Raw genomic sequence first — 18,119 nt, 5'->3', positions numbered from 1 at the left:
TTAAACATTAAAACCCATCAAATCTTGTGAAATTCTGAATCAGAATAATCAGAAGATAAATTTGTATTTTAATGGTGTGGAATGGAATGAAATGAAATGACTTGGTCTGTCTGGCATGCTGCATGTTACTTGCTTGTGGTGGTAACTAAAAAGGCTGTGTCTATGTCTGCGTTTGTACGTACGGGGCATATACGTAGCTGGAGGACTGAGTCGTTGTTTTTTAGCTGTGCAAGTGAAAGATATGATTTTGATGATTCTTTCTTTCTTTCTTCAATGAATTGAACTGAAGCGAAAACTGAGAGATGAATAATGAATTATGTCTACATCTCTGCAGCTGGCTTTTACCAAACTTGATGATTTTTTTTGTGTTCTCTGCAGCTAAATAGTACAGATTTCTTCATTTTATAATTTATTTATCCTTCTTCCCTAAAAGTGCTGTAGTTGGAAAATGATAGACTGTTCTAAAATAGTTGGTTTTGAATTGGACAGAAATTGATTGAGAAAATTAAAGCAGAAAATTTTGGTGATGGAGAAACTTGGACAGAAATGTTTGATAGCCACTGTGGAAGCAGCAACCTGTCAAGAGAAGCCAAAAACACCTTTGCTTTGACCACGTCAAACAGCAGTAACCAGACAAGGAGATTGTTTTTCTTGGGGTAGCAACCCTACAATATGCCTCCTGCTACTCAAAATTCAAACATCAAATTTTAACAATTCATAGTTATAGTTATCCATTTGACATCTTATTTATGCCTATTCAAGATTCTTAAGCTTCCACCACCACCACTGCTTTATCACCACCACTTCAACTAATTACTTAAATAAAAAGGATATTTTGAAGGAGGGCATTTTAAAAAAAAATAACACCGTGTTATTCAAAAGTGTTAAATCGGATGGAAGTATGATCGTTCTATGAATGAATTGTAAAAGTGTGACCATTTTGTGACACAATTACAAAAATTATGATCATTCTCGAAATGGCCCTCTTTATATTCATGCAAAAAATTCTTATAAATAAAATAACAGTACGAAAAAATCATTTTATTTGAAATACTGAAACATAACCAGATGTCTTTCTAACAGAATGGATAAATATCTGGATATTCACATGCAATGATGATCCACCTACATATACCAAAAATTTATCCAAGCAAACCATAGGAAAATGCTCACAAGATCCGATTTGGATTTTCTAACTTGGTATAGATTTAGTCTGGATACAATGTGTATGTATGTGGGTAGTTAGTGGCAGTAACTAGTGTCATTATTTCTCAACCCAAGGCTCGTACTGCCAGAACAAACTGATCATTATTAATCCTTTCTGGGGGGGGGGGGTTGATTGGAAAAACTTGTGGTGGTGGTGAGTGGTGGTGGAGGACCACCAAAACCAAAAAGGATTCAAGTGTTAGTGATTGAGAAATCAGAGAAACACCAATACTGGTCGGTCAGAGTTCACACCAGTAAAAGAGACTACACTTCTTTTGAGACGAAAAAAAATAAAATAGTTAAAAGAAAGAAAAGCTCCAAATTCTAGCTTTTATTTTAATAATTTTGTATTCTGCTTTTTAGTTTTGATTTTTCACTTTGATTTTATTAAAGTGATTGAGGAAGAACAGTTCGAAAGAACAAGGAAACATAGTTGGAGAAGATATATATTCCATGATCTTCTCAGGAGGTTTGAGAATGTTTCCATGTGGTCGGTCCATTGGATGCTTAGTTGTTAGGCTCTTTACCGTTTTGAAGTTGAATATCAAGGCTGTTCTGACGCAAAAGGTTACCAAATTCTACGAGAATTATTATATGAGATTTGAAACCCGGTAAAATTAGGTAATTTTTTGTAACAATGTTGTTGAATGATTTCAGGATTTGCTTTTCGATTTCGGACAATCTGAAATAAATTTGACAATAATTTTTCAGAATGAATTTTAGATACAGAAAAATCAGCTTTTTGTGAAACAACTATTTTGCTTTTGAATTCTGCTTTTAGTATTCAAACACGCTACGGTGTAGTACTTCAGTGTGTGCATAAAATCAAACTCGTAAAATAGCTAGCTGGTTTGTAACAATTATGCCTTTTCCTTTTTAAAGCACAAGGCTTTGTTTATATTTATGGACATCAATAATTTATCTTTCATTTTCGGCTAAATCTTATATGGCTATCGGCTATCCTAGGGTCACCTCTTTTGATTGTCACGTTTAACACAAAATAGAGAGGTTTGAACTTTGAATTGACACCAAACAATTTGTCCGGTCAATTTGAGATGCTAAAAGTTGATGCATGATTCAGATTGTCATGTGAAGAACCTAGTAAGTAAGCGTGTTTGCGTGTTGCAATGAATTTACTCGGCCAACAAAATTTCATCCCAAATTATGCAGTTTTGGCATGTCTCTTGGATTGCATTTTGCTTCATTTTCACTCCATCATCAATTTGTTTGTAAGCAAAATAAGTGTCTCATATTTATTACTACTATGATTCAATTAAGAAACGCGTAATAATACTTAGGGCTGCACAAGACCCGCCCACGATACCCAAACCCACCCGTACCCGCTAAATCCGTGGGTTTTTAATTCATACCCGCCCGTTGTGGGTGCGGGGTTGGTTATGGAAAAAAAACACCCGCTGTCTGTGGGTGCGAGGTTGGTTTAAGCTAATACCCGCCCATACCCGCCCAAAAAACCCGCAGATTATATACCATTAGATAAAACTAATCCTAGTCGTCCATTATGAAACCCTAATACTAGTAGACAGGATAACTGATAACCCTCATTCACTTTCTATACTCTTCTCTCTGTTCGGCCTCTCCTCTTCTTCCTCCTCAGTTCTTCTTCTTCACCTACGAACGACAATTACCAGAAATCTTCACCAGAAATCGACAACAACAACTTCAAATCTTCACCAGAAATCGACAACAATCGAAAAATCAACAGATTCAACACTTAATCTTCATCTGTGAACTTCCTAGATATGAATATTTTGGGGGGTTTTGGTTTTTTTTTCTCACTTAATCAAGGAGAGTAGAAGTTACTCTAAATACTTGAATATAAAGCGGGTTTAAACCCGTTTAAACCCATACCCGCCCAACCCGTAGCGGGCGGGTAACAAAACCCGCCCGCTATTTATGGGTGCGGGGTTGGTTATGAAAAAGAAAAACCGCAGTCTGTGGGTGCGAGATTGGTTTTAGCTTATACCCGCCCATACCCGCCCATGTGCAGCCCTAATAATACTTAATCAAATGCATGAAAATGTCAAAGCAATTAGTAACAACTACAAGAATTAAATTGAAAGTGATAGCTAGACCTCTCAGAAAAAACATCAACAAAAATACTTGGCCAACTATAAGAATTCACAACCAAAAGAAAAGTTAATCTAGCGTTTTTGATCTACCAACGTCACACCTAGTTTTCGAAAAATATAAAAAATAATTAATCAACTCAATTTATTAAGATAAGTTTTTTTATCTGTTAATAAGTGTTTTTCTTCCGTCTCATTAGATTTGTTTTTTTTTGGAAGCGCTTGAAATTCATTGATGTCGTATTTACAATTCCAATGCTAAAAGGTACTCCATCCGTCCCACAATTAAGTGACCTAGTTATACACCAGGTCACTTAATTATGGGACGGAGGTAGTATGTCAGAATATTGCTCCTCAATTACACTCAGTTGAAACTACCTCAACTCGCCAAGAAACTGACTTCCATATGTTCATTAAATCTTATATGTGTGATTAAAAAAAAACATATACCCATAGTTGTGCACCAAGTGACTCTGAAACCTTTCTGTACCGAGTAACTGAACTCCACCAAAATCAAAATACACGATAAAGTGGCCTCTTGCAAGCCTCGACGAACGAGATAGAACCTACCGGCAAAATCTGCGTCTATTTAGTGGAGCTCAGCTTTCTCGATATGTTTAGAACTCTTCTAAAACTCTAGAGAGTGAGATTTTGCTATGCAATTTTTTTGCTTATGCTCTCTAAGTGTTTAACTCCTTGTTTGATACTCTCGATTCATCTGAATCATCCGGATCTGACTAAAATCGCCTGATTCATATGAATCTTACTTGATATGATTGTTTTTGAAGTCAGATCTGAATCAACTGACTAAAAAATATGTGAGACAATGACTTGGTCCATAAATTAGGGGTACTTCCATACCTGACTCAAACAGATTCGAATTAGGTTAAGTTAGAGGTGGAGTCAAATCTAATTCAAAATAGAAAACAAACGTCAGGATTTGACTCGAATTCAGATTGCGAGTCGAATGCAATCAAACATGAGGTAAAATTTCATTTTTTTTTTCTCCATTGGTTTTGGTTCAGTTTTATTTTTTCTAAAAATTCTCCAACAAACACCAACAGTGAAATGTCACTTTGGAGTTATTGTTCCCCACAACACACTCAAAAAATAAATAAAAATGGCTCAACAAAACATCTCCCCTCCAATGTCACCTTCACAAATATTAAAGGCCTCCATTGTCACATAGAATCGAACCATTACTCAGCTTTAAAAAAACAAAAGCAAAAAACCAAGTCTGAATTTTGGACTACACAGTTTTTCCTCTGTTTTCCCCTTTTCTTTATTACTTTTTCTTTCCTCTGAATCTCTCTTGATAATCGTACTCTCCACAGTACTCACTTTAAAATTAAAAAAACAATTAGTACTTCATCCATTACCAAACCTCACCAAAGACCCCAACCCTGCTTTTTCTTTTCATCTCTCTGCGTTCCTTTCAAAACTCCCTCCACTCTCATAAACAGACACCCACAAACACACAAAAAATTCGATTTTGTTTCCATCAAAGTATCCAACTTCACAGAGTACTCTGTTTACTCACATAAAAAAAAGCCCCAGAATTTTGATTTTTCTCGTTTGTTCTTGAGAATTTTTATTCTGGGGGTTTGAGATTTTTGGTTTATGATCAGTTTCTGGGTGGGTTCTGGTGTGGGTTTGAGCTGAAACTTTGATCTTGTTTTTGTATTGGGGGTTTTGAAGATGGAGGAAGAAACTAGTAGTAGTAGTAGTAAGCTTAGGTTAGTTCGGTGCCCTAAATGTGAAAATCTATTGCCTGAGCTGCAAAATGTACCAGTTTATCAATGTGGTGGTTGTGGTGCTGTTCTTCAAGGTAATTTAAGCTTCTCATCTCTTTCATTTCATTCATTTTCCCTCTGTTTTGATCACCTAGGCGAGCTAGGCGCTCATTAGGCGACATAGGCCCTTGTTCTGTACCTGTTTCTCTGATTTATTGTGATTTTGATTTTTTTTTAATTTTTTTTTGATTAAACAGCAAAGAAACAATTAGTGGTTAGTAATGGTATTTTAAGTAATGGGTCATCTGAGACATCTGATGAAACAAAGAAATTAGATGAGAAAAGGGGAGATTTTGATGTTAGTAAAGAAACTTCAGATTTAGGTAGTAATAATGGAGGAGGAGCAGTAGAATCTAAGCTGAGTGTACTTCCTGAGAAGCAAGAGATGGAAAGTGTTGTGGTTTCAAGGAATGTGAGTGGGGAATCGTCCAACATTGGCGTCGTTAATGGCCGTGTTGCTCAAATTAGGGATGAACAGATTAAAGTTAACATTGTGGAGTCTGGAGAAAGAGATAGATCGGCAGCGTATAGGAGGACACCGAGATTTGTTGCTGAGGATGTGAGTTTTTCGCATCCTAATGGAGAGGAAGTTGGAGGGTTGAAAGCTTCTGTTGGAGTTGCCAATGGGTATGGAAGAGCTGAGCATGTTAATAGTTTTAAGGACAGGGAAAGGGATGATGCAGCGTATAGGAGGGCGCCGAGAATTGTTGTTGATGATGTGAATTTCCAGGGTTGTTCTTATCCTAGTGAAGGGCCTTCCAATTATCAACCAGGATTGTCTTACGGTAATGCTGCAAATCATTTGGATGGTGTGCAAGATAGGGTTGAATTTCTTGAACAGGATCGAGCTGAACTTTTGAGGAAGCTGGATGAGCTGAAGGAGCAACTCACTAAATCTTGCGATGTGTCAGAGAAAGCGAAACAAAGGGTTCCAGCTCCACATCCTTATGCTCGTCAGAATAATCGGTTTCCAAACAACGGTGCTAGATCGCAGCAAGTTCTCTCACAACCTTTTACGGCAGATGAGCATATAAGAAAACCACCTTATGTCAGCCATGTCCATGAACCTGTTCCAATGATGCATGGGCATGAGATGGATATGCAGAATTTTTATTCAGCTCATGTCAATGTCTCCAATGAAAGGCGAGGACACGGGGATCTATTTGGACCCAACGTGCTTGGGAGGGCTCCAAACCGACAACGGCGTGAATACCCACATCAATCTTCTAATGGTTACTATTCAGGACAGTTCATTGATTCTGATCCAGAGCTTATTTCACCATATCCGCATAACAATACATTCTTCCACCAGCCTGAATGTCCTTGTTCACATTGCTACAACAAAAACTGGTTACCACCAAGCCAAGGCCTGCCTGTGAGTTTCCCCAATAGAAGGTTCGCGGATGGTCCAGGAAATCCAGCATTCTACCACCTTGACGAGCCTCGAGCATATGATCCCTGGGGTTACAATCATAGAAGTACCAATCTTCCATTACATTCTCATCATCCGCATACCCAAATGAGAAGGAAAAATGATCTTGATGCAGAAATAGGAGGTTTTGGACGTGATTGTCTTCAGAGGGTTTCTTTAGCTAAAAGGAACGGGCGGCGTTGCCTTCCAATAGCCGGTGGAGCTCCTTTTATTACATGTGCTAATTGTTTTCAGCTGCTTCCGTTACCAAAGAAGCTTTTGCAGATGGAAAAGAATCAACAGCAACTGAGGTGTGGGTCTTGTTCTTCTGTAATGTCAATTTCGGTTCAGGATAAGAAGCTTGTAATTTCTGTAGCTACACAGACCATAGAACTTCCTCAAGAGACCCACGACAGTTCTGATCAGGCAATAGATGGTGGTTACCAGGGCCAAGTGAATTACTATTCGGATGACTATGATACAGCTGGTTGTAACTTCTTGCACATGGATGAGCTGCTGAACTCAAGTGAGTCTGAGAAGATGCAGGGCAACCTTACTTCATCTTCGGGCACTTTCGAGGATGAGGGAAGTCCTGAAAGCATGATTGCTCAACAAGAAGCTTCCAGCTCTACTGAACTACCAAAGAAAGTGATCGTGAGTCCAACACTTACTGGTTCACCTATTCATGAGCATTATGATGATCCCAGAGACCAACTCGTGAGCAAGTTTGGAAAAGGAAACATGAGTAAACGCATTGACCAAGAGAAAATTGTTGTTGCTAGAGCGGCTTCCAGGCAGAATTCCTTGAAGGATGGAATGTTGGCCACAGAGATGGAAATTTCATTCAATGATTATGCAAATAATGGCGTATGTCATAGTTCGAAAGAGGCAAACAAGGAAGAAGATAGACCAAGAAACTGCAAAAGTGGTAACTCATTCCTGGGTGGACTCATCAAGAAAAGCTTTAAATCTAACCAATCCCGGGAGAATGATGGAGTGTTTGTCAACGGGCAGCTCATATCAGATCGATTGGTGAAGAAGGCCGAGAAGAAAGCTGGACCCATCCGCCCTGGTAGTTACTGGTAAGTCCAAGTTTCTTCTCTGATTATGCCATCCTAGCTTCTAATGTATATCATTGTTTTGTTCTATGTGCACATATCATCTGCTGGACAATGAGTATAAATTGTTTTACCCACTTGTAACTTGAATCAACGAAACTCCACAATGAGCGTGGAAACCTAAGTGGTAAACAGCAGTCAACCCCTGGATCCCAATAAGAAGAACGTGAACCAAGTCATTTATAAACCCCACCATGTGGGTGTGGAAACTCGTATGGTTAATTATAGTCAAACTCACTATCCTATTGAATGTTTAAGATCTCACATGGTGGGGTTCAGCAAGTGGGTGATTAGAGAAACATTTCTTAATGTATGTTTCCATCCTAGAGTGCCGGAATTTGTTGTTGTCACAAGTTCTTCTGTTCTATGAATAGTTTTAAAGCACACTTCCATGATTCTAGTATAGTTCTTCATGTGAATTGACATACCATTTTCTGCCATCTTAACTAGGTATGATTCTCGAGCTGGATTCTGGGGTATAATGGGCCAACACTGTCTCGGCATAATTCCGGTGAGAGCAATTAAAATTCTTTGAAAAAGGATCAGCCCCGTTTATCAATCTTTAACTGTACAGGTTTATTTTGTGTTCTATAATTTGATTAAGTGCTGTCTTTTGCCTGCAGCCATTCATCGAAGAATTTAGTGTTCCAATTCCCAGGAACTGTTCAGGTGGAGATACTGGGGTATTAGTGAATGGGAGAGAGCTTCATCAAAAAGATTTGGATTTACTTGCTAGCAGGGGGCTTCCAACAGAAAGTGATAAATCTTATATCGTTGAGATTTCTGGTAGAATTCTAGATGAGGACTCTGGTGAAGAACTTGATAGCCTCGGCAAACTTGCCCCAACGTAAGTTGCAATCTTATTCGCTCTTCGTTCCGTTCCTTGTGGATAGTCAACATGTAAGCCTTACTTTCCTTTTGTTTTTTTTTTCACAGAGTTGAGCGTGTGAAGCGTGGATTTGGTATGCGCATCCCCCAAAGTGTAGCTGCATAGTCTAGTCACCTCACTGAAATTCAAAATTTCAGCTGCCTTTTAACACCGGTGAAATAGAACGAGATAACAAGAATTTCAGTCACATATCAGGGTATATTCCTGTTACAGGTCCTAATTTGATTCAGCGCAGGTATGGGTAATCTAAAAATCTAAGGTTGTGAGCTTATTCTTTTTGTAACTATGTCAAGTTTATCTAGCTGGTACTTATTATGCTAAGTTGTAATCCTAAGTTAGTTGCTGCTTCCCCTGAAAAGGTCCTGCTAATATATATGTATCCTGTATCTCCTCAGCACTTACCAATCATCTTCCAGCTCTCTGGATGCTACTACTATATAATGTATGTAGAATTTGTAATATGTTATTGGTCTTTTTGAATGTGATCTACAAATCGCCATAGTCTTCCCAAATATGGTGTTTTGTCTGACCACATGCCTCCTAATCTTAGGATCTTCAGCCTCATTGATCTGTGCGGCTTGCCAGTCTCCGAGTCCAAACCCTCACTTCCATATAATCCAAACGATGATTAAATCCAGTTTTCTTATCCAACTCTCCCATTTTGACTTTGCACAGTTCATGGAGTTGTAATGATCTTTAAAACACAAAAACGGCTGAAATAGTTGATCTATTGGGCTTAGACAAGCCTTGATAGTGTGGCCATGGCTTGGGTGGGTGTTTGTCCAGGTATCATATTTTGCAAGGCAACATATACTAAATTACTAAGAGCATCTCCAACAGTGGATGCTACAAATCCTACGTGGAATTTTTATTTAGATCCTTATCTGTGGGGTTATATATATATATAACACAAAGAATAATGTTTTTCACATGAACCATTTCCGGTAGTGTGAAGTGTTAGTTATATGATTTGGTTTAGAAAAATTTATTTAAAAAAAATAATTAAAAAAATAATCAAAAAGATGACATGGAGGTCATTTCCCAAAGTCTTAATAAGACTTTCTCTAACACCTTCATATTTATTTTGACACCCTTACTACTTTAAAGGACCTACTGTTGCAAATGGATTTAATCTAAATGAGGGTCTAAAATCCTATGTGTCAAAAGAAAATAAAACTTTCACCACCTCTGTTGTAGATGCTCTAAGTCACTGAACACACGACAATGACTTATTTTATAATCGAAAATTTGTGGGATGACTTGAAATTTGTTTTGTGATTTGCTAAGTGACTCAAAATTCTACTTTGAAACTAGGCATTTATAATTAACAATTTGCCACTTACTGGACCGGAACTAAAAACTCTGCCAGTATGACTCAAATTAACCAACTCCACCTAAAATCTACAACATGATTTGAAAATTTCTTTCATGGTCCAAAATTTGGTGAGTGACCCAAAATCTATAAACCTTATGCATCTGAAATCAAATGTTGTATTCTTATAAAACGCAGATGATGTTATAATCTCTTTGGATTTAAGATCATTCAGTTAATATTCTGAAGTTATCTTTCATTTGCAAGAGTCATGCTGTTATAGTCTCTCCATGTTTTTATGTTTGTTTAGAAGCAGCAAGGAGAATCTAAGATGCGATCAGAAACACCAACTTTCTTAACTCTTGTCACCCTAAGTGGTTGGTTGGTTGGTTGGACGCCATTCAGTCTTCCTTGTATCTGTTTGTAATTTATGGACCTGTTGTAGTTTCATAAAATGATATCTTTCTGTCATACTCTTTGCCTTGCTGAATACTTAACTCGACCAAATTAGCCTTATCTCAAACAAAAGAGAACCTTGTATTTGGAGTTGGTCGATTATTCCATTGAAGAAGCAGCTGTAAACAAAGAAGATCATCTGTTTGTCGTTCTGTAGCGTGTGGTGGTCCTATCTACTTTCTGGTCTCGTTAGTCCCGTCAGCTCGAAGTGCTGATACTTGAGCAACTGCAGGTTTTTTCATGTTCCTAGTATAATCTCTATCTCTAACTATGTTGTGCTGCTTAATTCATGTCTGCTAATGCTTGTTCTTGATACGATGACCCTGGATACCCTTTAAAATCGTAAGAAAGGCTTCTATCTGAATCATCAGAATGGAACCTCATGCACAGGAAACAGAAGTTTAACTGCAGATACGTGAATTGTGCTCAGTTTTGTTTTCTAAGAGATGCACATTCTTTATTGCTTGTGTGTGTGACTGCAGAGATAAGAGCAGAATCATGTGTAGATTTATTCCAAGACTGCTGATAGCTTGTCAGTATTTCGTATTTGTCTCTTGGAATAAATCTGCTCATGTTTAAGTTACGGTTACCCTCTTATCCAAGTGTCTGGATCTCTCAAAAGATCCCACTGTTGCATCTTTGCAAAGTGCAAATTTGCTTTGTTTAAAACAAATTTGGCCGTTTAGTCTAGTTGGGCTACTGTTACTGATTTGGGGGTCTTTAGCAAAGGTTTAAACTTAAATGGTTGAATTTCAAGTTATGAATTGGTGGAGTCTCTTTAACTTCGATGAATGTAATCAGATCTATCTTTGATCACCCCTGTATTATTAAAATCTGCGGGCATCCAACTCAAAACCAATTAGCAATGAGTGGAGAGGCCTTAATAGATTATAAACCGCAGGATCCTAAATAACCCAACCATGTGGGACTAATAATCTCAACACGTCCCCTCACGTGTAGCCTCGGCGGGTCTTACAAACACGTGGACAATTAAATCAGGTGACGCGGAATAAAGATTCGGTCAACTGACTCGACACAAATAGCCTGCTCTGATACCATATTAAAGTCTGCGGGCATCCAACTCAAAACCAATTGGCAATGAGTGGAGAGGTCCTAATAGAATATAAACCGCAGGATCCTAAATAACCCAACCATGTGGAACTGATAATCTCAAACATGTATCGATTTCGATTTTAAGTCGGTGTTAGCTATTCATATATGATTTCGAGAGAAAAATATATGCATAGTCTAGTCTAGTGTGCATCCCACATGTGGAGTCGCTTGCAAGTGCTGCACATTCGGAATATACACTCCAGTTGACCAAATCGGCTTAGATAGTGCGGCCATGACTTGTGTCGGTGTTTGGGTACCCCTTAAGGCCTTAACCATTTCTAGTGTGTAACCACTAACCATTTACTTTACCACCACATGTAACGAAGGAGTACATGGTACAGTTTACGTGGCAACAAGCTGAAACGGAGAGAAACTTGGATGGAATCCAAAAATCTACTTCACTCAAAATTACTCTGTAAACCAAAAAAAAAAAATATATTCAGACAAATGTAGGGAAGGGATGGCACTCGAAAAAACAAAAGGAAGTGATAAGGGAAAGTTTTAAGGTAAAAGTTTAAAAACCAAAAAAAAATACGCGTAAAGTGAAAAAACAAACAAGTACTCAGTACGCTACGATTTCCCTTCCCTACAAGGATGATCAGATCTGATCAGCCTTGTAGGAAAACCCTCCGTATCCCTTTCCTACACATAATCTAGGAGATCATAGTACATGGTAATTTTGGATTTTGAGGGATGGAGAGGGATAGGGAAGAAATATCCCTCTGCATAGTGCTAGCTCTCGGTGAACTAACGCTTGTTTGGTAACTTGAAATTGCACCATGACCTGCCAAGGTGCACTTGAATTCAATTATAAATCCTCCTGGTGGGGGTGGGGTGGGGGCGACAATTTTCCAGCTTTCTTAACTAAATCTTTCCCCATTTCTCCCATTTTCCCATCACAGCAGTTACAAGGTTACCCATTAGGTCTCTTTGACTTGCATCTATTCATGGAATTGGGTTTGGATAAAAACACATACAAACGGCTGCTTGACTTGACCAGTTGGGCTTGCCAAGTCTATGTAGCGACACTGTTTGAGGGCATACAAACCAATAATCCCATCTAGGGTGCCTTATAGGGTGTCCCTTGTGTAGTTCAATTTTTCCCTTGCAAGAAAAAGGTATGTCACTTGACCAAATTCATCCAACTTCTTTTGGCAAGCGTAGTTATGCTTCACCCCTAACCACATCACTTGTTGCATCACCATCCTACCTTGCAGATTGAGTCTTCTAATCTTATTTCTTGCGTTGTAGATAGTTGCATAGTCGACTTGTTATTCTTGTCTTCCTCCTTCAATTTACTAAGAATCCTAGACGGTGCGATACGTGCTCGTGTCATTTTATCCACTTCTAGCATTTCGTTGAGTCTCGCTACTTTCGCATGTCCATGAAGGTCACATGGACATGGGTGGTTATGACGACAATCTATATCTTTATTCATAACCTAATATTCATCATCTTTGTTCAAGGTCTTATTCTTGTTCTTGAGGTTGAAAACGATTTTGAAAGGGAAGTTTCTTTTCTTCGTCTTTGTCCTATTCTTTCTCCCGGTCTTTCCAACATATACAGAACCCTTTTTAGCGTTGCTATCGCCGGTTCCACTTCGCTCACAAATCAATTCAAACTGATCCCCTCGGCTTTGTCGTCCTTTAACTAGTACGTAATTTATCTTCATTGCGTGTTCCTCAGCCCAAGCCAGTGCTTCGGGTTTAGTTTTCCATCTTTACGTTCATTCAAACACAAATAGTTAGTAAAAAAACTTCGGAATTTTCCGACAACATTAAGGTAAACAACAAGTTCTTACATGCCAAATCATTTTGGAAGTGATCCCTAGTATCTTCGTGAATTATGTCTACGGGATCAGGTTGATTTTCCATCGGTACGGGTCCATCAAGCACGATCTATGAAGAATAATACAAGGTATGATACTACAATGAAAAATTAATGGAAGGGTTCGGCTAGTACGATAATATAAATATGCGCCGTACCTAGCACATTTACGAGGTTCGGCTATTACGATATTCACAATATGTGCCGAACCTATACAAAATTCTTAACCCAACAATTCTCAGGAATATAAATGATAAGGTTTGGATTATATTCTACTTGATCACAGAGACGAACCATGTATTCCCAAGAGGTTCGGCGCATACTAATTTATCAATATAAGTCAAACCTTAAACAAATTTTGTTCCAGAAGTTACAGTGTAGGGTTCGGCTACTTATTTGTTGTTTATAACAAGCCGAACTATGGTCTAGAGAAAGGGTTCGGCTGCTAATCGTAACACTTTCAGCTAGCCGAACTATTCATCCATACTCGCCGAACCTTAGTGAAAAAAACACTAACTTTTGATGATTTTAAGCTACAAAGTGATATTAAACATAAGATAGAAGTGTACCTGTGTATTAGAAGCATTTGGTTCCTCATATATATCATCATCAAGGTTTGGCTCATAAAAATCATCATCTTGAGTTTGAGTTTAACTTTGAGCTTGAGATTGAGTTTGTGTAAAATCAATCTCATAATCAAGAAATCAGCCATTTCCGGATCATTGTTGTAATTGATATGTATTTTCCTAAATTTCTTAGATGAAGAATTACCCTTCTCATCCATTGAATCAAATACAAGTTACAAGGTTTTTTCTCACTTTCCCCTTCTACTTCTCTCCAAAAAAACCAACTTTTTTTTTCTTAGTAAATTTTTTTTATCTACACAAATTTATAACTAAATAATCTTAAAACTAATCACTAATCATTAATCACTAATCAGAATTATTTTAACTAATTATTAGTATTAACACTAATCCTAAAAGGGCAGATTTACCGTTACCAAAAATATTTGGTTAAGGGTCTTCTGATTTTGCTATTTACACTCCTTTTTCGTCTTTATTCAATATGCCCTAAAACAGGCATACGTAAAACTTAGTTGGAACATGCACTTGTAAGTTAAAATTTTAGGTGGAACATGAATGCATGCACGATTACCTCTAGCTATAAAAACATAATGAAGGAGTTCATATATTAAGAGATGGGATCGAAACTAAGAAGATATACCATCTGAGTTGAAGAAACACGGGAAGATATCTCTCCCAATGAAACAATAATCAGTTCAGGTATTTCATATCATTTTCTTATTACGGAAAATGGGTCATTTTTCCAAATATTTTTAAATCACGGTTCAAATGGACGAGTAAAAAATAGTTTGGGTGACATGGCCAAAAAATCCTAGCTTAAATTTAAAAAATAGCAAGGATGAAACTGGATACATCCTGAGTAAATTAAAAATAAGAAAAAATATTTGAAAATGGGCACGATGAAACTGGTTACATCCTTCCTATTTTTACATTTTTGTCCATTTAAACAGTATCAAAATCTAACTGTCCATTTCACCTAAAAATTGTTGATTTTGATCTTTTAACCAATTTTGTGTTCTTATTACATGTCATCTCTCCGTTTATTATCAAGTCGATCTATTTCAGTTCCTCATATTTAATCTTTCCATTTTGCATTGTCAGATGATCGATCTCTACGAATCGGATATTTTGGGATGTTGGTGAAAACTAAAAATTGGTAGATACCACGTCCATCGATAGTCCCTCCACCCTCTGTAGCGAGCCACCATGGGATTCCAGAACAAGATTCAAGTCGCATCGATCACCATTCTTCAGGAGGAGATACGAGGGCGATAATCGTGCCAGCAATCTACAACATACGAAAAATAAAACGAAAAAAAAAAAAAAAGTTTAGGTGGATCATGTAAGATATATTTACTTCGTAGCCAAATTTTGTACTATTATATACTACAAAAGTAAATTTTTATTATAAACCATAATTTATTTACTAAGATATCCTTCGTGTTTAAATTTAGGGTTTATATATTTTGGACACCAAGTCTTCTGTCTATATAAATAGAGGCTTAAACATTGTATTCTATACACACATTAATAGAAAATCTCTTTCTTTTTTTTCCTATTTCCGGTCTCCTTCTTCTTTTTACAAAACGTACGTTATCACGCACGCTGCTCTATTAGTTCAATGGCCTCCCTATTGAACCTAAAGCTTAGAGAGACTGAACGGGAATACTTTTTCTATCAAAGAGGGTGCGAATACAGATATACCCTAACTTTTGTTATTTAATTTATTTTATATACTTGTTAAATCACGTTTATGATTTTCAATCGCTTATACTGATTTTCATTATTATACATGATAGATAGATGATTATCCAATCATAGCTAATAAATCATGGCTCCCTAATGTGTTTTCTTTTCTTCGTCTTTTATGTAGATTTATGTTCGGTTGATTGAAACGGTGGACATGAATCTCATATGGTATGCTGTATGCATGACCAGGAGACATCAAACTGATGTGCACAGAAGCGAGGACGCACATACGTATTTGTTAAATCTTATACGTGGTCAATGATGCATTTTCTTTTCTATGTGCATCACTGATTATTTTCGGCGGATGTTATATCTCGCTGCACTTCTTTTGGTGCAATTAAAATCCATTGGTTAACCCTAAAAGATAAACAGTCCATATTTTTGGGGCATGGGTAATCAGTGTGATTCTCTCTTCTTCTCTGATTCTGTTCATAGAGAAAGAAAAAAAAAAACAAAACAAAAACCCATCGAAAAATGGTTTATGGTTTCTATTTCTTTAATGAAATTGTAATCACCAAAATTGGTGTTACCGTAATCTAACCACTTTTACAGTATCCAATCATGTGCATGGTTGAAAAACCTCCGGCCAGTTAATATTGGTATCTTTGTCCATTGGACAATGATCATGTGATTCGTATTTGGTTTCTATTCTTTACAGAAACCATTTTTTACCACACAATGGATTTTCCATAGAAAACGATATTATTTTTTTCGTTTTTGACGATTTATTTTAGTGTACCATATAGACCAATCGGTATTGGTTTTTCTCCATCATTTTTATAAGATGAATTGGCATATTCTCTTAATTTTTACCAATAAGGAGTGAATTTTTCAACCAATAATGATTTTTTTTTCCTTCCAAAATCAATAAGGACAATGATATCGTCATTTTTACAGAAGAATCATATACGCTAATTGAAATTGGTTTCTTTGTAAATCCAAGAAGGATGAGATGTCGTTATCATGTATTCACAATTGCAGACATCAATGAACGGAGAATTGTTGCATTTCTGAGGGATACTTAGCAATATTGAGTTCTCTTCCTTGTATTATTCTCCAAAATTTGAAGTTCCACTTTTAGTTGGAATTGGACACTAAAGATCAAAGGGTGCGCACCCGGTTTATTAGTTAATTATTATTAGTCTTTGTAGTGACTATGTTGATCTTATTTTTCTTTTGATAAATAAATTGCCCATAATTTCTTTCTAAATCAATATCTCATTGGCCCCATTGGTCACAATTTTATTTTTCTAGAGATTTATTTTATTTGTACGGCTGTGACCAGTAAAATCTATGGTTGATGTATAATTTGTATCACAAGTAGATTACAATTTGGGGATAATATTTTTATGGCTCTTGGAGTCGGTATCTACATTCCAACATGGTATTGTTAACATCCAGAAATTATTATAAGTATATGTCCTCGAATTAATCGGATAATACTTTACGAAATTTACTTTCGTTTTTATGAGATGAAAATATTTCCGCCATAATCAGGGGAAGACTATACACTACCATCAAAAATTGGTGCTAATTAACTTTAATGTTATATAAGTTTTTCTCCCATCATGATAAAGTTGAAAAAGGCTGCTATTGACCAGGCGTGAAAGGTTTCATTTGCTTTTACATAAGCGTTTGTCTCTTTAAGAAGAAATCCAGTCACATCAAATAAGTAGCATTTTATAAGAGGCTAGAGTTAGTGGTCCAAGTGAGTCAACCAAATCCACATTCTCAAATATAATATCTTCTCACTTGAAGATGAGGAGATTATAATGTCCGCGGGCGCTGGTACTAGTAATTCTGAGATTTTTTCAAGATATGTATACGCTTGAGAATTGTGTGGGATCGTGATTAGTTAATGTGTTGTCGAAATATTCATTTTAAGTAGCTACTGAAATAATGACGGCGGTTTTGAACCCCTCTGCAGAGGAATATCGACATATGTGATTGGTTGGCATACAATCCAAATTAAGTTGGATTCGTTTCTCAATTAACGCAATTTTATGATTCAAAACTTAACACTTTAAAAATACCAAGACTATTCATTACAGGCTGTGTAGTCATAATGCGTTATACGAGAATTTTTTCGTTGTAAAAACATTTTTAAGGGTTATATTTTTGCTCAGACCCTAGGATTGATTCATTAATTGTTCAATTTATACAATGCACTTGGCGTGGTAGTCTTTGAAGGACTCATACTGCATTGACACAAGAAATATGGTCGAAGAACCTATTGAATTTGTAATCTGTTGAGGATTCAAATTCTATTTAGGCAGCCACCTTATTTGCTTACATAAGGTTTAACAATCCTTTATGTGTTTTTAGAAATTTGGTACACAACCAAAATACAGATTAATTAGTTGATAATTTCAGCGTTATAGGTCTCCTGAGGAGTCCTTAAAAACACTAAAATTCACGCTTTGACAGCATAAATTCTATTATCTTTCTTTCTTAAATCTGCAGTTAGAATTATGCTAGCTTAAACTCGTCTTTGAGGTAGACTAGAGCTATGATTTTGATGCCTGTTTTCTGTAATACTCTTATAGTTGAGTCAGCATCCATAAATCGTCAAAA

At 36.8% G+C, this 18,119-nt stretch overlaps 1 protein-coding gene across 1 annotated transcript; it reads left to right on the top strand.

The window, feature by feature from the left end:
• Positions 1-4,520: 4,520 nt before the first annotated feature.
• On the top strand, positions 4,521-9,048 carry LOC113322145 (protein ENHANCED DISEASE RESISTANCE 4-like). Its single transcript, XM_026570183.1, has 5 exons — positions 4,521-5,121; positions 5,284-7,579; positions 8,066-8,126; positions 8,239-8,462; positions 8,552-9,048. The coding sequence occupies exons 1-5, from the start codon at positions 4,992-4,994 to the stop codon at positions 8,607-8,609; spliced, it is 2,769 nt and encodes a 922-aa protein (XP_026425968.1). The 5' UTR covers positions 4,521-4,991; the 3' UTR covers positions 8,610-9,048.
• The last annotated feature ends 9,071 nt before the right edge of the window (positions 9,049-18,119 follow it).

The sequence above is a fragment of the Papaver somniferum genome, chromosome 11 (assembly GCF_003573695.1).
Source record: "Papaver somniferum cultivar HN1 chromosome 11, ASM357369v1, whole genome shotgun sequence".
Taxonomy (NCBI): domain Eukaryota; kingdom Viridiplantae; phylum Streptophyta; class Magnoliopsida; order Ranunculales; family Papaveraceae; genus Papaver; species Papaver somniferum.
This window is presented reverse-complemented; position numbering and strand designations above follow the sequence as displayed.